Source organism: Pseudovirgaria hyperparasitica (genome assembly GCF_010093815.1).
Source record: "Pseudovirgaria hyperparasitica strain CBS 121739 unplaced genomic scaffold EJ05scaffold_1, whole genome shotgun sequence".
In the NCBI taxonomy this organism is placed as follows: Eukaryota; Fungi; Ascomycota; class Dothideomycetes; order Acrospermales; family Acrospermaceae; genus Pseudovirgaria; species Pseudovirgaria hyperparasitica.
Window position 1 is genome coordinate 3299788 of NW_022985549.1, and position 21425 is coordinate 3321212.

General features: G+C 48.3%; 7 protein-coding genes across 7 annotated transcripts; 3 read left to right on the forward strand and 4 right to left on the reverse strand.

Annotated features, from left to right (window-relative positions):
• Positions 1-490: 490 nt before the first annotated feature.
• EJ05DRAFT_472453 (uncharacterized protein) lies at positions 491-1640 on the reverse strand. Its single transcript, XM_033743186.1, has 3 exons — positions 1254-1640; positions 1069-1202; positions 491-947 (listed from the first exon to the last, which is right to left on the reverse strand). The coding sequence occupies exons 2-3, from the start codon at positions 1153-1155 to the stop codon at positions 753-755; spliced, it is 282 nt and encodes a 93-aa protein (XP_033606009.1). The 5' UTR covers positions 1156-1202; positions 1254-1640; the 3' UTR covers positions 491-752.
• EJ05DRAFT_42899 (putative eukaryotic translation initiation factor 5) lies at positions 1555-3366 on the reverse strand. Its single transcript, XM_033741533.1, has 3 exons — positions 2995-3366; positions 2102-2937; positions 1555-2052 (listed from the first exon to the last, which is right to left on the reverse strand). The coding sequence occupies exons 1-3, from the start codon at positions 3149-3151 to the stop codon at positions 1780-1782; spliced, it is 1266 nt and encodes a 421-aa protein (XP_033606010.1). The 5' UTR covers positions 3152-3366; the 3' UTR covers positions 1555-1779.
• A 927-nt stretch (positions 3367-4293) lies between these two features.
• Positions 4294-6099, forward strand: EJ05DRAFT_447946 (Hydroxyethylthiazole kinase). Its single transcript, XM_033742290.1, has 4 exons — positions 4294-4491; positions 4545-4721; positions 4772-4907; positions 4955-6099. Exons 1-4 carry the CDS (start codon positions 4392-4394, stop codon positions 6090-6092), a joined length of 1551 nt encoding a protein of 516 aa, XP_033606011.1. The 5' UTR covers positions 4294-4391; the 3' UTR covers positions 6093-6099.
• Positions 6100-8391: 2292 nt separating this feature from the next.
• Positions 8392-12327, reverse strand: EJ05DRAFT_43006 (RNA binding protein). The gene is made up of 3 exons (XM_033741543.1): positions 11798-12327; positions 8611-11746; positions 8392-8560 (listed from the first exon to the last, which is right to left on the reverse strand). Exons 1-3 carry the CDS (start codon positions 12037-12039, stop codon positions 8555-8557), a joined length of 3384 nt encoding a protein of 1127 aa, XP_033606012.1. The 5' UTR covers positions 12040-12327; the 3' UTR covers positions 8392-8554.
• A 3349-nt stretch (positions 12328-15676) lies between these two features.
• Positions 15677-18358, forward strand: EJ05DRAFT_507137 (YL1-domain-containing protein). Its single transcript, XM_033747886.1, has one exon. The coding sequence runs from the start codon at positions 15925-15927 to the stop codon at positions 18076-18078; it is 2154 nt and encodes a 717-aa protein (XP_033606013.1). The 5' UTR covers positions 15677-15924; the 3' UTR covers positions 18079-18358.
• EJ05DRAFT_43084 (uncharacterized protein) lies at positions 18180-18529 on the reverse strand. Its single transcript, XM_033741554.1, has one exon. The coding sequence runs from the start codon at positions 18461-18463 to the stop codon at positions 18281-18283; it is 183 nt and encodes a 60-aa protein (XP_033606014.1). The 5' UTR covers positions 18464-18529; the 3' UTR covers positions 18180-18280.
• An 812-nt stretch (positions 18530-19341) lies between these two features.
• On the forward strand, positions 19342-21402 carry EJ05DRAFT_472458 (uncharacterized protein). Its single transcript, XM_033743187.1, has 2 exons — positions 19342-19790; positions 19852-21402. Exons 1-2 carry the CDS (start codon positions 19703-19705, stop codon positions 21387-21389), a joined length of 1626 nt encoding a protein of 541 aa, XP_033606015.1. The 5' UTR covers positions 19342-19702; the 3' UTR covers positions 21390-21402.
• The last annotated feature ends 23 nt before the right edge of the window (positions 21403-21425 follow it).

The following is a 21425-nucleotide window of genomic DNA, read 5'->3' on the forward strand; positions in this document are numbered from 1 at the left end:
AAGCACAGAGTGATACGAATTCTAGCTTATGTGGATGCCTTAGTACTCGACGCACCGGTGCATTGACGCGAGACAGCTTGCATTGAGGGTGTATAAATTTGCGAGGAGAATGCTGTGGCCACTGCAAGAAGAAGAAGAAGAAGAAGAAGAAGAAGAAGAAGAAGAAGAAGAAGAAGAAGAAGAAGCAAAGGATGACAGGTACAGAAAGTTGGCCAAAGGTATTTCTACAGCCCTCAAGACTGTCGTGAATAAACAGGCACACACTGATATGTACTGCGCAGCCGGCAACAGTAAATTGTTCGGAGCTCTTTTTCGACAATCAACACTTCAGCCCAGAGCAAGCGACGCGTTCGCGAATTGAGGGGCAGTAGGTGCACGGATCGCATAGTGCTGCCTGAATCCCTGCTTGGACCCCAGCTGTCGGCGGCGTGAGGTCATTCTTTGGAGTTTTAACGCTCTGAACGGATCAGTCCGGAAGTCTGAGAAGTACGCTGGCTTCACCCCATGCATGCCCTGGAATGCCTACCTCATAAGTACCTGTTATGCCTTCACTTTAAGTTCTAGATAATTCATCATTTGGATATTGATGTCTGTACCGCCCGAGCAAGACAGATTTCCTTATGGGCATCGTCTAAACCTAGTGTCCTTCATTCACACCATCACACACGCCACATTATGATTCCACAGCAATGCATGCAGAGCTGTAACAACCGCCAAACACAGACCTTTTTGGTCATGTTTTCGCTCCTTATTCACCGCGTCTCACCATCAGATCGTTGAACGATGTTCTCACTCTTCACCAGCTTCTCGATGCCTTCTGCTACAGCCTTTGCGTCTTCTTCTGTCTTCAATTCTACTTCACTCTTACCCAGTGTGTCCAACGTGCCAAAAAGCCACAGTTCTTGTAGCTGACGCGTTAGTTGAAGAGTGTCTTCTGCTACCCGGACCTGAGGACATTATCAGCACATCTTCCATGTGACACCAGCCATGTATCAGCGTAGAAACTCTGATCAGAGATAAATTAATCCAGCCTTCTCATATATGTTAAGAAATCGATTAGGTGCTTACCAGGGCATTCGTTTCCACGCCCATCATCATCTCGACAGTGCCAGTCGTCGCCTTATCCGTGCTGTCCATAGGCAGGAGCGCAAGCATATTCTCGAACCGCCGTATATACGCCTCTGTTAGCTTGCTGACACGACCTAAACCATTCGTCAGCCATCAAGATACCTCCATGCATTCGAAATGGCTACCATTTATTGCGTGTGCATTTCGGTTCGCCGGATTCATGATTGAATTTCGACTTGACAACCGTAGTTCCGGGGACCAAATTTGTTACAGCCAGCACAAGAACCGTACTTTAACACCTAGGTGTACAGGTCGGTGTCAGTGCATGAATTGAACGTTCAAGGGAAGGACGTGACTGTGGGATGTGCATGGTCACGTGAGCACGTTCCACCAAACCCGGTGCACGGACACCGTTTTGGTGTACCGTTCTCAGAGACTATCACGCGCGAGTCATTCATCTCTGGATATTCAACGATTTCAGTGAATGGTGGACACGTACAGCACAGGTATTGGATTGAACTGAGTAACGGCTTCCAATTTAGTGTTCAGACGATAAACATGAGGAGTGCTTTCGCAGACGATAAACAAAAGTAATGGAGACAACACCATCCTACGTGTAACTGTGACTCTCAGCCCTGATAGTGAAAACGCATAATCCTATGCAGTACACAGCACTCATCAGCGGTAAGTCAACCAGTCAGGTTTGGATCCCTAATCGGAGTCCTCCTCCTCGGATTCGGCGGTTTCAAGCCACTTCATGAATTGATCTGCGGACTTGCGGACTTTGCGACTGGTCGACATATCCACATACTTCTTACTGGCTTTTGATCCCCAACCAGTAAAGACCTCCTCAGTAACGAGATCGTTCTCATAGTACTTCATCATGATGGCTGATACTTGGGGGATCAGGGCCGGCTTGTCAATCCCGACAAATCGCTCAGTGCCGCCAAGCAACGCCTTTTCGTGGCGCTCGGAGGTAATCATCTACGATTAAGTGAGCATTCATTCAGCAAACGAGATGCGTGAATCTGACCTTCTTTAGCATACCAGCGCGGCTGTCAATTTGTTTGACGATGCCTTCGTCAAAGATAGTCTGCGCCAGAACGGTAAGAGTCTTGTACTTCTTCTCAATACCAAATTCCTTTGCCTTGACATAGATGTCCACATCTTTCACCTTAGCAACGCCTCCTTTGCCTTCAGCCTCCTTGATAATCCAGCTGCCTAGTTGGTCGTACACATTGTTTCCGCCTTCCTCGTCATCTTCATCACCTCCATTGGCGATGACAGTGCGCTTCAAATCGTCAGCGAGCTGATCCGCGCGAGCTTTGACTGCAGCCTCGGACGTATCGACTGTCCATTCGACCTCCTTATTCTCCTCGATTTCGATGTTCTTGGCCTCGCTATTGATGCGACGAGTCAATTCGTCGTCGCTGTTGGCCTCGACCTCAACATCGCCATTCTCTTCCGCGTTATCGGAGTTGCTATCGTGTGGAGAACCGTCATTTGATCCTTCCTCGTGTTCATGCTGTTCGCGCTCTTTACGAGCCTTGCGTTCGGCCTTCTTGTTGGACTTGTCCTTCTTGCCTTTCTTTGGGGCTTGCTTGAGAATAAAGGAACTGAGCTTCTGGCGAAGGTCTACGTCGGAGCGCTCGCCACAGGCCTTACATTTGAGGATGATACGACCTTCTGGGAAGGACATGTCAGTCTCAGGGTTCTTGCACTTCTTGCATAGCACGAATTTATTGATGAATCCGTCCAGATGATCTTGGAGCTTGCTGGCCTCATGGGCGCCATTGATGATCCATCGGTCATCCGAAGGATTGGTGTTGGTCTGGGCACCAAGCTCGAAGCCAAAGTATTTGATGATATCTGGTGGTGATGAAGTCAGCGAAACTCGGGAAGGAAGGGGGTGGTTGGGTCACTTACGGCCAGGCTCACGAGCAAGAGAGTGGGCAACGCTGCTCAAGTTGACTATAACAGTCTTGATGCCATTACCTTTGCCCTCAATCTTGGACTGGATGCGTTCCATCTTGTAGCGGTAGAAGGGGTCGGAAATATCCCGACGAATGTTGACGGTAGCCATGATTGCAATATGACGGAGAGAGAACTAGAGTTAACAAGAGGATAGCGGACGTGACAGCTGAGGAAGTTCGGAGAACACGGTTTCGGGTAGCAAAGACATGCAGTAGACAATACTACTACGTGCTGGGGTTTCGGGAGTAGTCTTGAAGGCAGGACGTTGTAAGGTGAGTGTAATGAAGGGTTACCCGTTGACGAGATGAGGATGACTGGGCGGTTTTTTCGATATACGAAATGATTGCAGCTTGAGCGGCGGTTCGTGTCTGAAAGCGTTCGCGGGAGACGAATACATAAACCGCAATATTCGATATCTTCTGGCGTGTACTGTTGGTTGGTCCTGGGGGTGCAGATAGGAGGACGGAGAGTGGCGAGGACGAAATTGCCGCTCTCTATTGATATGCGATATTCGATGTGAGACACAGGGTGGATGGATGGATGGATGGATGTATAGTTGTAGCTATAAGGCTAGGATGGTTGACACACAGAGAGTGTATTGAGCAGTGGTTGAAAAGTCGAGTGGGAAGATTTTGGGGGGGATGTGGTGAAGAAGGAGAGGGAGGGCGGATGTGGAAAGCAATTAGTAGTAGTGGTATTGTTTTAGGCGACGCACCTGGCTCGTGCGGCGGACACTCACTGGGCGGAGGGCGACAAGGGAAAGTTTGAACCTGGAAGGGGGACAAAGCAACTATCTTTTCTCTTTTCTCTTTTCTCTTCTCTCCGCCGGCTGACAACCATTCACCTGCCACACGTGTGGTGTTTACTAAGGAGTGTCTTGCTCCGCTACGCTATTACATAGGACAATCAGCCTCTTCCTACAGCTGCTTGTGAAAGGCCATCATCATTTGCCGCCCGTTGATGCTTGCTGTTCGCGCATGCAGTTGCGTAAACTCCGGGTATCGCTGCATGTTTTCTCGCTTGTTTGCTGTTACCATCAGCACACGTATCTTCTAGGGACTGAGTCTGCGGCTACCTTACACCGCTGGGTGGTTCTGCTTGCACATAGTAAGGAGAGTAGGTTCGACTTTAATGGCGATTCGTACTGGTCGACTTCTCGGAATGCGCTGCTTTTCATCAAGACTGCTCATACAGCATATGCCTCTTGAATGGACTACTAGATACATAGTATCGTCGTGGCCACGTTTGTGATGTCAGTCCAATGGTCTAATTTGCGCCCGTGACCCACCAGCACAAAGACGCCTTGTTTCGCTCTTTCTTCTCTGCATCATCTCAATACAGCATTTGCCATGAAGGTCGACTATTCTTTGTACTTGGTCACTGACTCAACCCAAGGAATTCTTGGTGATCGGGATTTGACATCTGTCGTCCAGGCTGCCGTGGAGGGAGGCAAGTCGGAAGCCCCTCCTCGTCTTAGCCGCAATTCTGATCGGGTCTCGTAGGCGTCACCGTCGTTCAATATCGCGACAAGACTTCAGGTACTGCAGAGCTGATACGGACAGCCAAGAAGCTGCACCAGGTCACAAAGGCTGCCTCCATTCCATTGTTGATTAATGATCGCCTCGACGTTGCCCTTGCTATGGGCGCCGAAGGCGTCCACATCGGACAAGACGATATTGGTGTGCATAATCTAGCTGTTTCTTTCTGTATGCATTCTGACTATTTCAAGACCTGCCAACGGCGCGTAGACTCTTAGGAAAAGCCGCCATCATCGGCGTGACTGCTAATTCGGTCCAAGAAGCCGTCAAAGCCGTCGAAGATGGAGCAGACTACTTAGGCATAGGAACAGTATATGCTACGCCAACGTGAGTGACCTCATCCATGCAGAGAAGTTTACTAAGGGATATTAAAGGAAAGAGGATACAAAGTCAATCATCGGACCTGCTGGAGTTCGAGACATTTTGACTGAAATTGCCGCTATCAGCGACAATGTTGCTACAGTTTGCATCGGAGGCATTAATGCGTCCAATATACAGCGAGTCCTGTACCAATCGCAATCAAGGCTTAATTCCCTGGATGGAGTCGCTGTAGTCAGTGCCATAATGGCCTCAAGCGACCCTACAGGAGCGGCACGAACCCTGAGGAGCCTAATCGCAACACAACCTCTCTTCGCAACCATACAAGCATCCAATGCTCTCATAACCAACGTCGTCAAGATAGAAGGTCCTAGAATCATCCAAGCCCTGGTTACTCAATCACCACTATGTCACAACATGACCAATTTGGTCGTCCAGAACTTCGCCGCCAATGTTGCCCTCGCCATTGGCGCAAGCCCTATCATGTCCAACAATGGCGCCGAGGCCGCGGATTTAGCAAAACTAGGTGGGTCGCTCGTCGTAAACATGGGAACCGTGACTTCTGACGGTCTATCCAACTATCTGCAAGCCCTCCGCGCATACAACGCTGTCGGTGGGCCCACTCTTTTCGATCCTGTTGGCGCCGGTGCAACGCAGCAGCGCCGTGACGCGGTCAAGACACTGATGGCAGGAGGGTATTTCGACGTCATAAAAGGAAACGAGGGAGAGATCAAGACTGTGGCAGGAATGGCTGGTGCACAGCAGCGAGGTGTGGATAGTGGTGCAAGCACGCTAAGTCTCGAGGAGAAGGCGAGGCTCGTTCAACAGCTTGCTACGAGAGAACGGAACATAGTTCTAATGACTGGAAAAGTCGATGTGATCAGTGATGGCCGTCGGACGTATGCGATCTCTAACGGGCATGAGCTCTTGGGTAGTATCACTGGGAGTGGATGCACGCTTGGTACGACTATCGCGTCTGTCCTTGCTGTGCATAGATCCGACAAGCTCCTGGCTGCTGTTACCGGAATCTTACTATATGAGATTGCTGCTGAACAGGCTGTATCTTGTGGAAATGCCCATGGGCCCGGCACGTTCATACCTGCGTTTTTGGATAGACTATACCATATCAGGACCGTTGACGTACCAGCTGGAACAGGGTTTGAGAACGCAAAGATTAAAAATATTATTGCGTAGTACAGTGTTCTGACAACTGCTTTGAGCCAGTCATTATACTTCGCGTGTCATATGTGCATGGAGACTCGCATCACTGACCCCTACGTACCGTACCATGAACCAACACACCTCAACGACCAGACTCCGCTCATCGTCTATTGCATTGCATTCACTTGTCTCTGCCCGTCAGGGCAACTGAAATACGGCCTGTTGGCTACGAGATAGATGACCAGCATTGGTCAGAGTATTGTGTGTTTCGCAAGCCCATGCGTTTAGAGCGAAAGACCCCTTCCATTGTTTAGTACATGGAACCTGGTCGACAGTCTAGGCCAGGAGAAGGTATACAATATTCACTAGCTAATCGAAACACAGTGTATACTGCCTAGCCCGCGTATACTGCAAACTAGCCATAATATACATAGAACAAAACGCCATCGTGGGAAAATTATGGTGACTGTCGGATGAAGATCACGGAGTAGCATAGGGTATGAGTGTAGATTTTAGGTATTGTGGGAAAACATCTGCCAAATCATCAATCGAAGAAACAAAAATGCTTCGGGAATCAGGTCTTCGCACAATCTACGGTGTATGAGTGTCGCGGGTGAAGTGAGGAAGGGAAACCTAAAGAGCATTGTTTTCTTGCAACTCGCAATGACATCAAAGGAGGCCACGTAGGTTCTATTTTGCCATCTGTTGACTAATAGAAGAGTGTTTAGGGAAAGGGAAAACGTTTTTTGTATAATGTGGAGCCTCCCAAAAAGCTACAAAGGGTAAGGAGATGGAACAGGGTACTAGGGATTGTCATCGATACAGTCTACAACGCCCCCTGATTGGGTATCTGTCGGGTCTTGGCCACGTTTCTAGCCTCACCTTACAGCTTCAAAATTGTACTCTGTGAGCTGATATATAGCAACCTCAGTGTAACTGACATGGGGGATACATAGACTATGACTGACATCTTGCGACTCAGATCAACACTACAGTATTGATTGTGCACAGGGGGGGAAGCTGACTCTATCTTGGAAGCAGGACACTGCCAGAGAACAATACAGAACACAAGCCAGATAAACCATAGTTTTGATTGCAAGTACGTATCTTTTCAGCTCAACCCAATCTTCTTCTGTGATGTACTCTAGACTCATTTCCAACCTAGAGACGCGTAACCTATCATTTAGTCGAATTTGACAGGGAAATAGAATTAGCCAGAGAAACCAATGTAATAGTAAAAAGGTAGTATACACTGATAACCACAAGTAGAAAATTCATTTTATCTACAATCTAGCACTTCCTGGGTTCCCAAGCAGTCAAGTGCTGTATCACGTCCCACCCACAACCTCACATCCTTTCCCAGTTTTTTACTTCTTTACACTCTGAAAAGGACCAGGAAAATCACTCCCACACATATCTCAGCATGGGAAGGAATGCAATGAACACGTAGGAGTCATACCTGTGTTGGCAACGTCTCGTCCCCACTGTCGCACTAATTCCTCTGATGAACACCAACTTCAGAATCTTACGAAAACTATTTCGAACATGTCTCGCATTCTAGCATCAAGCGCTAATGGAGGCGTCTTGAAGACTCATATATGCTACACGTACGTCACCCCTGAGCAGAGAGGAAAGTATTGGAAAATTGAGTGCGTCGGAATTGAGCGGCTTTGTGGCGCAGGTTGAGGGAATGACGGAAGATCGAGTATGCAATAGTAAAAGCGAATGACTGGCCTAGAGGTCATTGATCAGCGTATCCGTGTCTTGCCGAGAGTATAAGTTTGCAACATGATACATAAGAACCAGACGAAATGCACAGTCTAAGGTCGCATGTTTTTCTTTAGCTTGCTTAATTTGCATTCTGCTCTATCTGGGCACAAGTAAGACATGCACTATGCCCACCCCCTCAGTCTTTTCACAGGAACTTTCGAAAACAGCGGCGACAGACCCTCGTGTACAGTATAAGTCATATGTAGGCCTTCCAAGACCAGCCACCTGCACCAGCACCACAGGTTCGAGATCAGAAGAATACACGGACACAAATACAAGCAATACAACAGGCCATAAAGAGCTCGAACTCCCCCGAAACACCGAGCCACCGTATTTGAGTGACAATAATGCAAAAGTGAGTGAAATGTATCGACCACAAGAAACATTCTCAAGCGAGTGACGGGAACATCAAGGATATCCTTCAAGGCTACTCAACATGTATGCAGGAAGTAAAGAAATCAAGTGTGTTGCAGATTGCAATCACGACAGCCAGTGTCGGAGAGCAATATTTCCCGCCGTGACAGTCGTTATATTCGGTCTCGTCTCAAGGACCATATGCAAATCGAAATCTGCTTGGGAAACATACGAGATCGAAATACGCTCGCTCAAGTGATAAGTTCGATCTGTGGTTATCGTTTACTGCCAATGAACAGATGGAAGAAGTCTGCGCTCCTGTGAGAGCTATGCTACGGTATGGCTCACGAGAACGCTGAGCTGAGTTGCTTTTAGCGCTGGATCGTATTAGTTCACAACTTTTGAATCATGAGAGGAGCCAACTTACACGTCCCCTACGCCCAGTGGCTATAGGTTGCTGGGGTTGCTGTTGTATATATGGATTTTGATACTGTTGATACATTGGGTTCATCATTGGGTTGTATCCTGCCTGAGAGAAACCTCCATTGGGCTGAACCATCGATGCTGGCATGCCTGGTGCTCCGAAGCCGTTATTGACTCGAAAATTGCCCATAGTGGGAGCAGTAGCACCGAAGCCGTTCATATGTGGGAATCCACCTCGAGCAGCTAGCATAGCCTGCTGATATTGTAGTTGCTGGGGGGTTGATTGCATTGCATTTTGAGCAAACATTGGATTCCCATTCATCTGGAACTGGTCGACGCCATTGGAGTCCATGCTGCCAGTACGCTGGAGGCCAACATTGGTATCATAGGACATCTGTGCCATTCCCGGAAAGAACTGGCGGTTGGCGTCGTTCCCACCAGGTGCTTGGACATGTTCTGCCTGTCTTGAGCCGGGTCGCGAGCCCTCAGCGCCCCTGGCTGCAGAATGATCGCGCGTACCTCGAGTAGATAGGTTCACCTCGTCCATCAAACGCTTGTAGCCTTGTGCAGGTTGTGCTTTGATGCGAATGAGAACAGTACGAACATTCTGTACTACATCCGGTCGGATCTTCTCGTCAAAAAATGGTGTTGTCAGTACCTTGAAGATCAAAGTGGCGCCACATGCTTGGTCGCTAAGAATGTCCTCCAAGACTTGATCGTTTTGTGAGAAGAATAATGCTTTCAAGATGGTATCACGGGCTTCAGGCTCATTTCGTTGGTTGATAATCTTCAGAACAGTCAGATATGCGACCTTGTGAGTGCAAAGATGTACGAGGTGTGGAACCAGTCGAGGCGCGAGGACTGTCCGTCGTCGTGGGAAAGTACAGGTATCAAGAAACCAGGTCAATAACAGAGCACCATTAGCATTGGTAGCCAATTGTACACTGTGCAGCGCGATAGCAGCGGCGATCATCCTCTGCTGATCTTTAGTGGCATAGTGACTTTCAAGGCAAGCGCGCATTGCTCTTGCGCCGAAACGACCTTGAGCAAGCTCCCACAAACGACTGAGCATAACATCAAAGATGAATTGGTTGAGAGGGAACGAGTATCTCAGGCAGCCCTGCATGACGTAGTTTCCAAACTGATCCAGAAAAAGCGTCACGCCGTAATTCCGAAGACTGTCGACGACCATTTTCATAAGCTCAGGAGTTCGGGCGACGTCAATGATCTTTTGCGCCGCCCAAGTGCCATTTTTGTGAATTCCGATTTCAGCTAGGTGTGGTGCGATCTCGCGCAACATAGCTTCTTTCGTGCTCTCAGAGCAATACTCAAATAGCTTCTGGACCACTGTGTTGCCCAAGTAATCGGAGGACAGCTCGGCAATTTCAGGCAGCATATTCATGGCCACCTCTTCGATTTCGGGCTGAGAGCAGGACTGATTGTCGATTCGCTTGCGTATTTCGCGGAGTCGGGGAGCATCGTGAATACGGTTATGATTTGGTTCTGTACCGGGAGAGATTTCCTTGATCTGCTCATCATTCTGGATAGCTGTATCGACTGCAACGGCGATTCGTGTCTGTTCCTCGTCGTTCGCTCCAAGGTCCTTCACTATGTCGATAATATCGTCTCGAATATCGGGAAGCTTAGGAGTCGTTAGCGGAGCGGCTGTTGCGTCTAAATTGATTCGGTCAACCTGGCCTTGGACAGTGATATTGCCATTATTAGAGGTAACATTATCAGCTTGCCCTTGAGCCTGTGGATCAGGAGATGGAGATGGGTATACACCGTTGTTGCCAGGTGTGACAGATGCACTCTGAACCTTGGCATAGCCAATCCGGACAGGACCAGCGCCAGGGAATATCTCTTTCCCATTGAGCTGTTGCTTCGCTCGAATAGCACTCTCAAGGTTCTCGAAGTTGACGAACCCACAATTCTTGTGCGTAAGAACCCTTGTGGATTCGATGGAACCATAATTGCTGAAGATGACATTCAGAGATGATACGGTGGTAGATGAAGGGATGTTTCCGAGCCAAAGTGCTCTAGTGGGACCTTCCAGGTTGGTTTCGTCACCAACAAGCTCAGGCTTCCCACCCAGTTGCATACCATGCACAGCTTCAGCAAGACCGGTATATTCCACGTCTTCGGAAAAATCACCAGCATTCATGCTGTTTTCGAGCCTCGAGGAAGTTGGCAAGTAATTGCGCATAAGGCGAGTCGGAGTGTCTAAAATGCCAGCAGTCCTAGCACGAGGTCGGTTTTGGCTGGCAAAATTGGCAAACGCTTGCACTTCGAGGTTGTGCTGTCTGACTGCCTCATTTAAGGCCATTGCCTCGGCAGCTGGAGTCATTTGTCCGCTGTAACCGCCATATTCCATCTCCTCGAGCTCGTCGTCTGCGTACTTCTCCTTCGCGTTGACAGAATATGATCGAAAACGGCTATTTTGAAGATTAGCACTAGCTGAACGTTGCTGCTCTAGAAGCATCTCAATATCAGAAGGCGCTAGAGTAGGCCTAAGTTGCTGTGGGGTTTCGGCAAGGCCGAGATAATCTAATGTCTTCACGTCGTTGTCGACCATCGAATCTCTGGAGAAGTGAGATTGGGCTGGAGACGTTGGTGCGTTCGAGGACTGAATGCTGTGCAGAGTGCTTGAACGATTGCGTGCACTTGTATACATATTGAGACCTAGCGCGGACCCAAATGGACTCGGATTGTTTGTCATGAGATTGGGCCTTTGAGGCATGGAACCTGATCTCAGTCTGGCCAAGTATGCATTCACATCTTTCGTGTTGGGAGCTAGATTCTGGAGGAAAACTGAGGTCTCGGTGGGAGTCCCTGGCCCCTGCTGAAATGGACTCGTAGAGGGTGTCGGACGAGAAGTCTTAGGGGGGAGTGTAGGGTAGGCTGAGAGCCCGGGGATGTTTCCGCCAGGCGAAAATCGAGATGGCAGAGTTCCCGCACGAGTACGCTGACGAGCCGGTTGTGGCACATGGCCATCTGAGATTGATGTGGCATTGAAGTCTGGGAAGCTGTCGGTGTTTGGAGATTCTGGAATCGTCTCACGTAGAGGAGTAGAATGTCCACTGGTTGGAGGACCCCATATCTGTGGGCCTAAACCTTCTTGCGCTTGGATCTCACGAGCACTCGCAGCTAGTCAGCAGAAGCGACTAGAAGGAATGAATATAGAGACTTACCGTTTGGAGAACAAGCGACTACCATATTCATGAGATGGGGAGCCAGCCCCTAATCTCATGCTAGGAGCTGTGCTGCCAAGGCTAGTGTTGCTCCCGCTACTCATTTGAAACCGAGTGGAACTCCCAATAGAAGGGTCTGTGGGTGACGTGCTACCAGTCGAGGTCCCTGAGCGAGGTTGGGAGCCAAGCTGGGGAATATAGTTGAGGTTGATGGGTTGCTCAGAACGCGACGTTGGAGCCATTACGAATTATCAGATCTTCTTGATTGTATGGGGTGATGGTCTCTGTATGAGTGGTCGCGGACCGACGCTGGCTTTCCCAGTCGTGGAAGTGTTTCGAAAGAGCGACGATTCGTGCCGAGTCCACGTTGGGTGAATGGTAGACGATGAAGTCTTCAAGAGAGTGTTGAAGTGTTAGCACCGGACAAGGCTGTTTGTAATGATGCAGGACCCGTTTTAGTCTATGCTGAGATGACAAGAACAAAATTGGAGATCAGGTTTGTCTCAAGAAGTCTTCTTCAAAGGGAGTTCCATTCATGAAGCGTAGTCTCGAGCGATAAAAATCTTGTGGAGACAGAAGAGTACTGAGGATCAAGCTGCCTTTTAGCTCGAGATTCAATTGTCCGATAGTTATTGTCGGCGCACTGGAGAGTAAAGTCGTAACGCACGAGGATGAGGATCGAGATCTTTAGGGAGAGCAGGACGTGGTGTAGGGACGGGAGCCAATAAACAGGCCAGATTGCGGCCTGGAGAAGCAGACGAGGGATTACAAAAATGTGATTAGGAAGTGTGTAGAAGACTGAACCGGACAGGAACAGAGATGGAAGCGCAAGGTCAAAGAGGCGGAAGTGGTGTGTGCGAAGGATGGAGGATAAGGAGGACGGAGGTGTCGGAAAAGGTTGTGGTGAGAGCTTGTTTCACACTTCTAGGTAGGATGGAGTGCTGCGTAATGGAGGTCACGTGTGCTCGCGGCCCCTAAAAATAAGACGACGCTGCAGCCAGTTTCGAGGGTCGAGGAAATGAGAGAAGGCCAGAAGGTGAAGATTATTCACATTCAGGAAGATGAACGCAGGTAATTAAGTGGACCGCTGTCGCACCTCGTTCGCTTGAGGGTTGGCTCTTGAAGGGCAAACTGGAAGCATGTACGTTTCGCAGCCAGACAAGCACGTTCGTTCAACACAATTAATAACATCCAAAGTTCCAGGTCTGCGGGCTTCGACATTCTATGACCTGGCCTGTTCTGAGGGCCAGAACCATAAAGAATATGGTATTATCATATTATGGTACATATCACCTACAGCATGGCGTCGCCTTGCTCACTGACTACTGCACACTGCGCCTCCACCTTTGGCCTTGCAGCAAAAGATACCTGAAACAAGCTAACATCACCCGCCACTGGTCCGGTCAGAAACGAACTTGGAAACACGCTCTGTTACCGCCCTAGCACTGAATCTAGCCTCCTTGAAGCCAACCGTTGTTGATACCCCGGCTTTTATAAAGCCTACTTGATCCCTCTTTCCCCATACCACCGAGTAGATCACTATTCTGATGATGCTCGTTATAAATGCCCATAGGGGAAAAAATTGTGCATTCGGTATACCATTCCTCGTGTCCTCTACAACCAAGCCCTATTACACGGACCTGGTGAGGTACGATGGGATCTGTAGAAAAACGGACCAGTGACACGTCATATTGGTAATCATACGATATAATGATCGTTCGACAGAATTTCTAGCTGCGCGCTACTACAGTAACATCATCAGATGGCTTTAACAGAGTATTATCAGTCGCCATCACCGCGTTGTCACCGATGACATCTCGTCCCAGCCTACTGGTCCGACGTTCTCCGTGCTCATGTTCATGCTTTATCATAAACGGACGCATTGATTGTGTACATCCTGCCGAGGCCTATTCCTATGTATGTCCACGGGCTTTTATGTTGAACAATTGTAGACGAGTGAGAACAATGCAAGGTCATTATTGGATCGAACATTCTATGATGCTTGATCTTCATGAACCTTGAAGGCGTTTCGGACTATCTGGGATGTGCTTTTTGTACGACCAGCCAAAGGCCGAATAGACGCTGGTGCCATAATTACTGATGCGAGCACTTGTTCTTCCTCCTCTTTCGCTTATAACATGCATGGTCGGACCAGGGAGGTTGAGCATCGGTTTGTAAGCTTTGCAGATTTGTAATATAGAAATGTATTGCCTCTGTACGAGTTCAATGGATGGGGTAATCGCATATTCTATACTGGCAACCAACGAACAGGACTTCTCCAGTACGCGTCCCTCAAGCGTGCACCATTACTCGAGAGTGTGACAGATCACGCGCAAGAGACTACGACTGCGACGTCAATATCTTTATTGTTTCAATCACAGAGTTAGACGGTTCACGCGACGCTGATTCGAGGCTGCTCTCTACTCCGGAAGAACCTCAGACACGCGAACTACACAGCTTGCGCCAGCGCCGTACAAGAGTAAGGTCATTTTAAACAAATACTCATCTGCCTACTCGTTGCAAGATCTAACCACCTATTCATTCTTGCTACGCTAGCCTAAAACTCTCCCCATTCTGCAGAGTTATGGAGCCCTTTCTGCTTTCCATCTTGCCTACCGTCCACAATCTCTCCGTAAAGAAACGGTAAAATTGAATCAACCTTGAATACTCGATACCCGTATGTTCAGGCACCAGACCATATGGACTATACATGCGAATCCTAGCCCGCTCATGACCTCAAATGGTAGCCTCGTCATGGCATGGCTCGCTTGCTCAAGACCACAAATCAAGACTTTGAAATGGGTATTTAGGGGTGCGCATGCGGGAATACGAGAGACCTTGGTGTACTAAGTTGGTTAGAGTCTGTTAAGGTAATGATGTTATTGGAGTGATACTAGGAGCAAATGACAGCTAGGGAGTGAGTCGTGGCCTGTATACATAGCGCGAGTTCGCTGAAATTTTCGTGATTGTTATATTGAATATGACGAACATCACGTCGATATCGATGACGAGTGTCATGCGCCGTGTAAGTGTTCACTTGTTTTTATGATCTCAATGTCGTGCATTAGCCCCGTCAAGGTATGTCAGTAACGAATAAGTCCTTAAAGACAAATTTTCGGATACGGATTTGCTTCCACGAATGAAGCCAAATTATTTGTCGACGACTTTGGTCGTGCACAGCTGTGTAGTGAGACTTAAGCTCAGTCTTCACCCCTTATAGACATCTTCTCATTGGTCTGTCTTATCGTAGGCTGTAAATGTGAATTCTGCCTGATATTAGGAGGGTTTCTCAAGCGTCCAGCTGTATTATATGTACTATACGAGTCGGTTATTATACCATATATCTAAGCCGTCTTACTAAGTAATATAGAATAAACTTAAAGCACGTGTATATCCGTAGCCCATAAGGTTAAGAATAGTCAAAAACACGTGTAATTAGTGTTGTTTTGAAGCCTGCGAGGTCAAAATCAGTCAAAATCAATCAAAAACACGTGTAATAAGTGTTGTTTTGAAGCCTGCGAGGCTAAAATCAGTCAAAATCAGTCAAAAACACGTGTAATAAGTGTTGTTTTGAAGCCTGCGAGGTCAAAATCAGTCAAAATCAGTCAAAACCAGTTAAAATCAATCAACAACACGTGTGATCAGTGTTGTTTTAAAGCCTATAAGGTCAAAATTAGGTAAAAACACGTATAATAGAGAGAGGGAGGAGGGGGAAGAGAGGGAGAGAGGGAGAGAGTGAGAGAGAAGAATAAGAGGCGGATAGAAGGGTACCGGATATTACTTCGGCTAAACAATTGACTACATGATTACTCAGTAAGTCTTTGTTTTGAACGTTTAGAACACTAGGACACTTGAGAAACCCTCGATATTAGTCAGGCATGAAGGTTTCTGCCTTACGATTGCGGCGAACAAACTCACCTCCGCATGGGCAGCGGTGGCGTATAACTCCTATCGTCTATGCTTCAAGGCCGTTCTTCATCTATCCTTTCGTCGTATGCGCCTTCCAGTCTGTCGGTAAACACTTATCGCCTGCGGCTAAGCTCCGAGCAATCGTTGTGTTAATGGCATAAGTATACCTAGTACTAGTTTCACAACCCTCTTAACACCTGCTTTTACCAACCACCGCGATGAGTACGCAGGAGCAAGACGAAGAGTGCCAGACCTTGTCTCATGATGAGTCTGATGGATCTGAGACTGAGGATGCGGCGGAACCAGCGATGGTATTACTGCGTGCACGCCGTTCGAACGCCGGTAATCGCATGTCCAACTTGCTCGCTTTGGCTGAAGCAGAGGATGACGAGACACGTGTTATATATGGCGATGAAAGTTGGCAAGAAACTGCCGACGATATGGAATTTGGTGGGGCGGAGGCTGAAGCACCTGATGACGTATCGTTAGAATCGTCTTCGGATGACAATGATGAGGACGATCAAGAAGACGACGAAGCTGGGGAGAAAGAACTGAAGAGACAAGAACGGACGGAGAAAACGAAGAAGCGGAAACAGATCGCGAATCCTTTTGCAGATGCGGCACGAAAGAAGGCCAAACTGAATGCTGCTCCGAAAGTCTTCATGCATGCCCCTCGACCGAAAAAGAAGTCTGAACGCGACTCGTGGCTACCAACACCGGATGAGGGGCCTGTCCGAGCTTCATCGAGGAAGCAGACAATGAAAAACAAGAAAGATACTCATGCGCGTCTAATACTAAAAGAGAAAACCCGCGAGCGAGTGGTTGAACTTATGCAGGCAGCCAATAGGCGCAAAGAAGCTTTTAAGCCTCTATCACAGGAAGAGAAGCTGCGTATGGCGGCGAGGATCGAAAAGGAGAACAGTAAGAGTCTCAATCGATGGGAGGAGTCCGAGAATAGAAGAGCCGCGGAACAGCAAGCTCGACTTGATGCCTTAAGAAATCGCAAAATTGATGGCCCGTACATCCGATATTGGAGCGGGCCAGCCATATGGCAAGATGATAAGCTTGTCGCCACTGGTAAGAAAGCCAGGCTGGTTCAAGAGCTCGACGGTACAGGAGAATCGCTCTCTGTGCAAAAGGTGGAAGCGAAGGAGGCGTCCAAAGTCGTGATACTGCCTGATGTACCACTCTTACCACCACACTCGACTGAACAAGTGGATAGACAGCTTCTATTGAGAACTCATAGAGCAGATGGAGTACAATACTCTCAATCTACCCCCTCTCAAATAGCCGACACTCAGTCTATACAGGTTGATGGAGACACTCCAGGGATTTCTACATCCGTACAAGCAACGGTTCAAGTTACAGAAGAAATCTGTGTACCTCAACAAACATCAGAAGTGAAAGAAACGAGAGAATCTGAAACATCTCAGGCTCAGACTCGACATCATACAGAGACTGCACCAGAGCCAAAGCTGGCTCGCCCATCAAGTTCAGAACAGGTCATAGAACAGCCGAATAATTCTTTGCTAGAAACCGATGAAAGTTGCTCGAGGAAGGCAGAAACGCCCCCGGTGCTAGACACCGAAATGTCCAACACAGAACCACTATCGACAACCACTGACGAACCCACTATACCGATGCCGACAACCATCATGTTTGCTCCACCCGGAGCAAATAATGGTTTCCTAGATGGCATACTTGATTGGGCTTCTTTACACAATCAGAACAACTCAGTACCCGACCCAGCTTTTTCAGCAGCTGCCCAACCACCTCCTCCCGCTAGTCAACCAATTCGGAATACGCAACAGTCACAGGACCCAACAACATCTATACAGCCCCCTGGGACAACAGTCCTCCCTTCCGCAGTCGTTATTCCGCCAATTCATGTCCACACACCTACCACTCTACCTCCTGTCATCCGCCGCGCAACTCGTAATCTCATCATGCTCAGCCATTACGAAACCCTGATGCCGTCTCAAAAAGAACATATCTACAAAATCCTTCTTGCCCCTCAGGCAAAACCAAGTCGTTACCTCACCAAGCGTGTTGACAAAAACTTCTACCCACCTACTATTATGTGTGCCGTTACCGCACAGATTGCTCGCTATCGTGATCCTGTCACCGGTCTTGCATACCGTGACAAGAATGCATATAGACGGATCAAGCGTCTTGTCGGAGGGAGTTTCGCGTGGAGTGCAGCTTTGGAGGCTTTCGTGGGCGGGAGAGGAGATAGGGCTAGGGGTGTACCTGAGAGGTTCTGGAATGCCGCATATGAGAAACCAAAGGCGAAGAAAGCTGATGAGGCGAAGCCAGATATCCCGATGGAGGGTATTGCTCTTAAGAGGGAGGAGGGGATCGTTGCAACATGAAGAATTGCCACTAGATTACCATTTTGAGGCACGCTTTGAGATTGTGCTATACATAGCAATATAGCATTCTCTTATTCGTGAAATTTCGTTGGAACTCCCTACTTGCAATATAATTATCTATTGGCTCGTCAGATTGGCAAGATCTACTAGTGTCCTCCATGATGTGATAATATAACGTGTCAGAAGAATCGAGAGATGTGAGCTACTGGATGAGTACATACCTCAGGACATGCAAGTGATCGAAATATATAACAGAACAGAAGTAGCTGGAAAAGACCACACAGTTTGCTACATATGTGAAGAAACATATACACCCTATATGTATCGGTATTTTCGATATCGATGTCAACATCGAAGTATAGATAGTTAATCTATCTGATATCATGCCATTTTCAACGTCACAATGCCACTAAATTAAGCTCGAACATAGATTTTGGTCAGGAAGAGTCATACACCTCTCTCAATTTCAGAGTCTTATTGAGTAGTAAAAACTGTAGACCTAAATTCAATGTTTAGGAATTACGACCTTGCAAAGATAACATCTCTTCACACTTCGATACTCTAGATCCTACTAGTTGTCCGAGAAAGCAATACCCCGGAAATAGTGCAATAGATATCCAATACGCAAATTCGTGTAGTATGGTAACGAGCTGGATCGAAGAAATCCTACGAAGCTACATAAGCTAGACGACACTTATTTCATTGCATACTAGAGGGTTTCTCAAGCGTCCATTTATATTATGTGTATTATACCATACATCTAAGCCACCTTACTAAGTAATATAGAATAAGCTTAAAGCACATGTATATCCGTTGCCCACGAGGTTTAAAATCGTCAAAACCAGTTAAAAACACGTGCATGAGTGTTGGTATTAAGCCTGCGAGGTTAAAACCAGTCAAATACGCATATAAGTAGTGTTTAGAATAACAGGCGGATAAAAGAGTAGTCGGAGGATGCCGGAGATTAAATTATTGACTACACGATTACTTAGTAAATCTTTGTTTAGAACATTAACGTACACTGGACGCTTGAGAAACCCTCACACTATGCTACAGCCCTCAATAATCTTTCAGGCAAAGCAGCATGTGAAGCGTGTTTCCTCATAACATTGATATAAGCCAACAGCAATACTTGCAGGTGGCCAGGATTATTCGGCATTCGCCCCATTCGTCTCCACTGGATGTTCAGCCGCACACGCTACTTATCACGTACAGCCCATTCAATAAGCTTAGTTCGATTGCCTGGCAGATCACCAATGAAGGGCCTTCTTGACTCTCTATAATTTGTAGATCCGAAGCACCTTGCCTTTTGAGACATGACCCTACAACAAAGGTCATCCTTCGCGCCTCGACCATAATTTCCAAGGCCCTTGCAGTACCAGTGTTTTCAAAGGGTGTTTCTTTTTCTTGCCATGGCCAATGAACCGAGTGCGCTCGCCTGAATGATCGGGTGATTCAGCTCATCACAATCTCATGTTATTGCCATTGGGGGGAAAGGGATGTAGTTGTTGGACCATGGTCGGGCGGCGAACTCTTTATATCCTCTCCAGTAGTCCTACCTCGCATAGACTTCGTACGCTTGTTGTTTCTAGGGGTCCTGTGATCACTGTGTACCTACTTTAACATGCAAGTGATAGCGGTAGTGCGGATCGTGGCTGCGGCAGCCGCATTTGCATTCGCAAACGTAAACCCAAATGTAATCATACCCACTCGTATGTAGCGACCTGCCATCAACCTCAACTCTATATAAACAAGCTAACATAAACCATCCAGCACGACCATCACATATTCTACCACCACGCGGCTGGCACAACGAATCCACGTCTTCTCGGCCAACAAGACTCCCCGGCTGCAACGAAAACTGCACCGTCTTCGAGCCCGCCTTCCAAGGCTACACCTGGACCCGTGTGGACGCCTCCTTGATCGTCTATACGCCCTACTACACAACCTATACCGTCTACCTCGACCCGTCAGGAATCTCCTATTCATCCGAGCTTGTTACCGCAGACACGCTGTACACAAATGCACACGGCACGCTTATCTGCCCCAATGCCATCACGCTCTGGGACGACGCGCATGCTACGCCTACAGTAACGACACTCGCGTATCCTACGAGTCATTTCTCGTATGGCAGTGAGTATTCCTGGTACGGCACATTCGCCACGACCAGGTCTCCCGGGAAGAGCCTTTGCACGACCATCACCAGTCCGATCGGAATCGATGGGGACAGTTGGGCCACCCCGACGGTCACGCTGCGCTCGCATCCGCCCTACCAATCACCTATGGTCGATGCAGAGTTGCCACCTGGAAATGGGACTGTGCTGGGCGCGGTGTATACGTGCATGCCGGCTTCCAAACAACCTGAATCTGAATTCTTGAAAGACGAGTTCCCGGATGACGCGGCTCTCCAGGTGTGTGCTATAGGCTGGAACGGTGGATATTGGGGCGCTGGGGCGTTGTTCACACAGAGTGTCGTCACGGATGCGGAAGTCGGGGTGACGATGATGGTGGCGCCCGTGCCCGTTGCAAAGCCGACGTTGCCAGGCATGGTGGATGTTACTGGAGTGCCGATCGAAGGACAACACTATCCGGTGCAGTCACAAGATGCGACGCCTGGATTCCTCACAATACCACCAGACTCCGCACATCCCACGGGCGCAACACTGAAGCTGCCAGCGCCAGGCTCCAGTACAGTAGTTCTGGTGGCCCCAAAATCGTCGCCGGAGAGTATTCCGCTGACGATCGCGGTCAATGCATACACTCTGCCGGTCTTGAGTTCCAACAGCTACGCGTACGACAGCGTTATCATCACCGAAGTGACCATTATCTCTGGGACCTTCACTTCTCGGACGACACTTCCATCGTCAAACCCAACGATCCGTCACTCTTTGACTCTGACACAATACGACCCACTTCCATCGCAAACAGCTGGTCTGATCGATGGTAGCGTGGTGTTTACCTTGATCTCTGTAACAATGATAGTGTCGATTGCAACAAATTGCTTGCCTGGGTTAGGCGCCACGGAGACGATTACGGGGGTTGTAGGCACAGGAGTGTCAACACATACGGTAGTGATGACGATGAATGAGGAGGGGCAGGACGTGTTGATTGTTGATGAGAGTCAGATTGTTGTTATGCCTACCGGCGCGTTGGTAGATGGGGGAAACAAGTCCTCGGGGATGGCAGTGGAGACGGTAGGTATAGGGCAGGCGGGGGGTCGAGAAGGTGAGGGAAATCGCATAAAACAGGACTGGGACGTACGGTTGTTGGCAACCGTAGCTACTGTTTTCCTATTCATATTTAGCATATAGTGATACCCAATCTACAAGAGAAGCATGATCCAATGC

What these genes read in the sequence shown, in the direction of transcription:
- EJ05DRAFT_472453 (XM_033743186.1), bottom strand. Translation starts at nt 1,155, where the DNA reads ATGCTTGCGCTCCTGCCTATGGACAGCACGGATAAGGCGACGACTGGC. An exon ending in GCGTGGAAACGAATGCCCTG is followed by an intron (nt 948 to 1,068) that starts GTAAGCACCTAA and finishes TAATGTCCTCAG; the next exon opens with GTCCGGGTAGCAGAAGACAC.
- EJ05DRAFT_42899 (XM_033741533.1), bottom strand. Translation starts at nt 3,151, where the DNA reads ATGGCTACCGTCAACATTCGTCGGGATATTTCCGACCCCTTCTACCGC. An exon ending in TCTTGCTCGTGAGCCTGGCC is followed by an intron (nt 2,938 to 2,994) that starts GTAAGTGACCCA and finishes CATCACCACCAG; the next exon opens with ATATCATCAAATACTTTGGC. An exon ending in GCGCTGGTATGCTAAAGAAG is followed by an intron (nt 2,053 to 2,101) that starts GTCAGATTCACG and finishes ACTTAATCGTAG; the next exon opens with ATGATTACCTCCGAGCGCCA.
- EJ05DRAFT_447946 (XM_033742290.1), top strand. Translation starts at nt 4,392, where the DNA reads ATGAAGGTCGACTATTCTTTGTACTTGGTCACTGACTCAACCCAAGGA. An exon ending in CCAGGCTGCCGTGGAGGGAG is followed by an intron (nt 4,492 to 4,544) that starts GCAAGTCGGAAG and finishes CGGGTCTCGTAG; the next exon opens with GCGTCACCGTCGTTCAATAT. An exon ending in ACAGTATATGCTACGCCAAC is followed by an intron (nt 4,908 to 4,954) that starts GTGAGTGACCTC and finishes GGGATATTAAAG; the next exon opens with GAAAGAGGATACAAAGTCAA.
- EJ05DRAFT_43006 (XM_033741543.1), bottom strand. Translation starts at nt 12,039, where the DNA reads ATGGCTCCAACGTCGCGTTCTGAGCAACCCATCAACCTCAACTATATT. An exon ending in AGTCGCTTGTTCTCCAAACG is followed by an intron (nt 11,747 to 11,797) that starts GTAAGTCTCTAT and finishes ACTAGCTGCGAG; the next exon opens with TGCTCGTGAGATCCAAGCGC.
- EJ05DRAFT_507137 (XM_033747886.1), top strand. Translation starts at nt 15,925, where the DNA reads ATGAGTACGCAGGAGCAAGACGAAGAGTGCCAGACCTTGTCTCATGAT.
- EJ05DRAFT_43084 (XM_033741554.1), bottom strand. Translation starts at nt 18,463, where the DNA reads ATGATATCAGATAGATTAACTATCTATACTTCGATGTTGACATCGATA.
- EJ05DRAFT_472458 (XM_033743187.1), top strand. Translation starts at nt 19,703, where the DNA reads ATGCAAGTGATAGCGGTAGTGCGGATCGTGGCTGCGGCAGCCGCATTT. An exon ending in AAATGTAATCATACCCACTC is followed by an intron (nt 19,791 to 19,851) that starts GTATGTAGCGAC and finishes TAAACCATCCAG; the next exon opens with CACGACCATCACATATTCTA.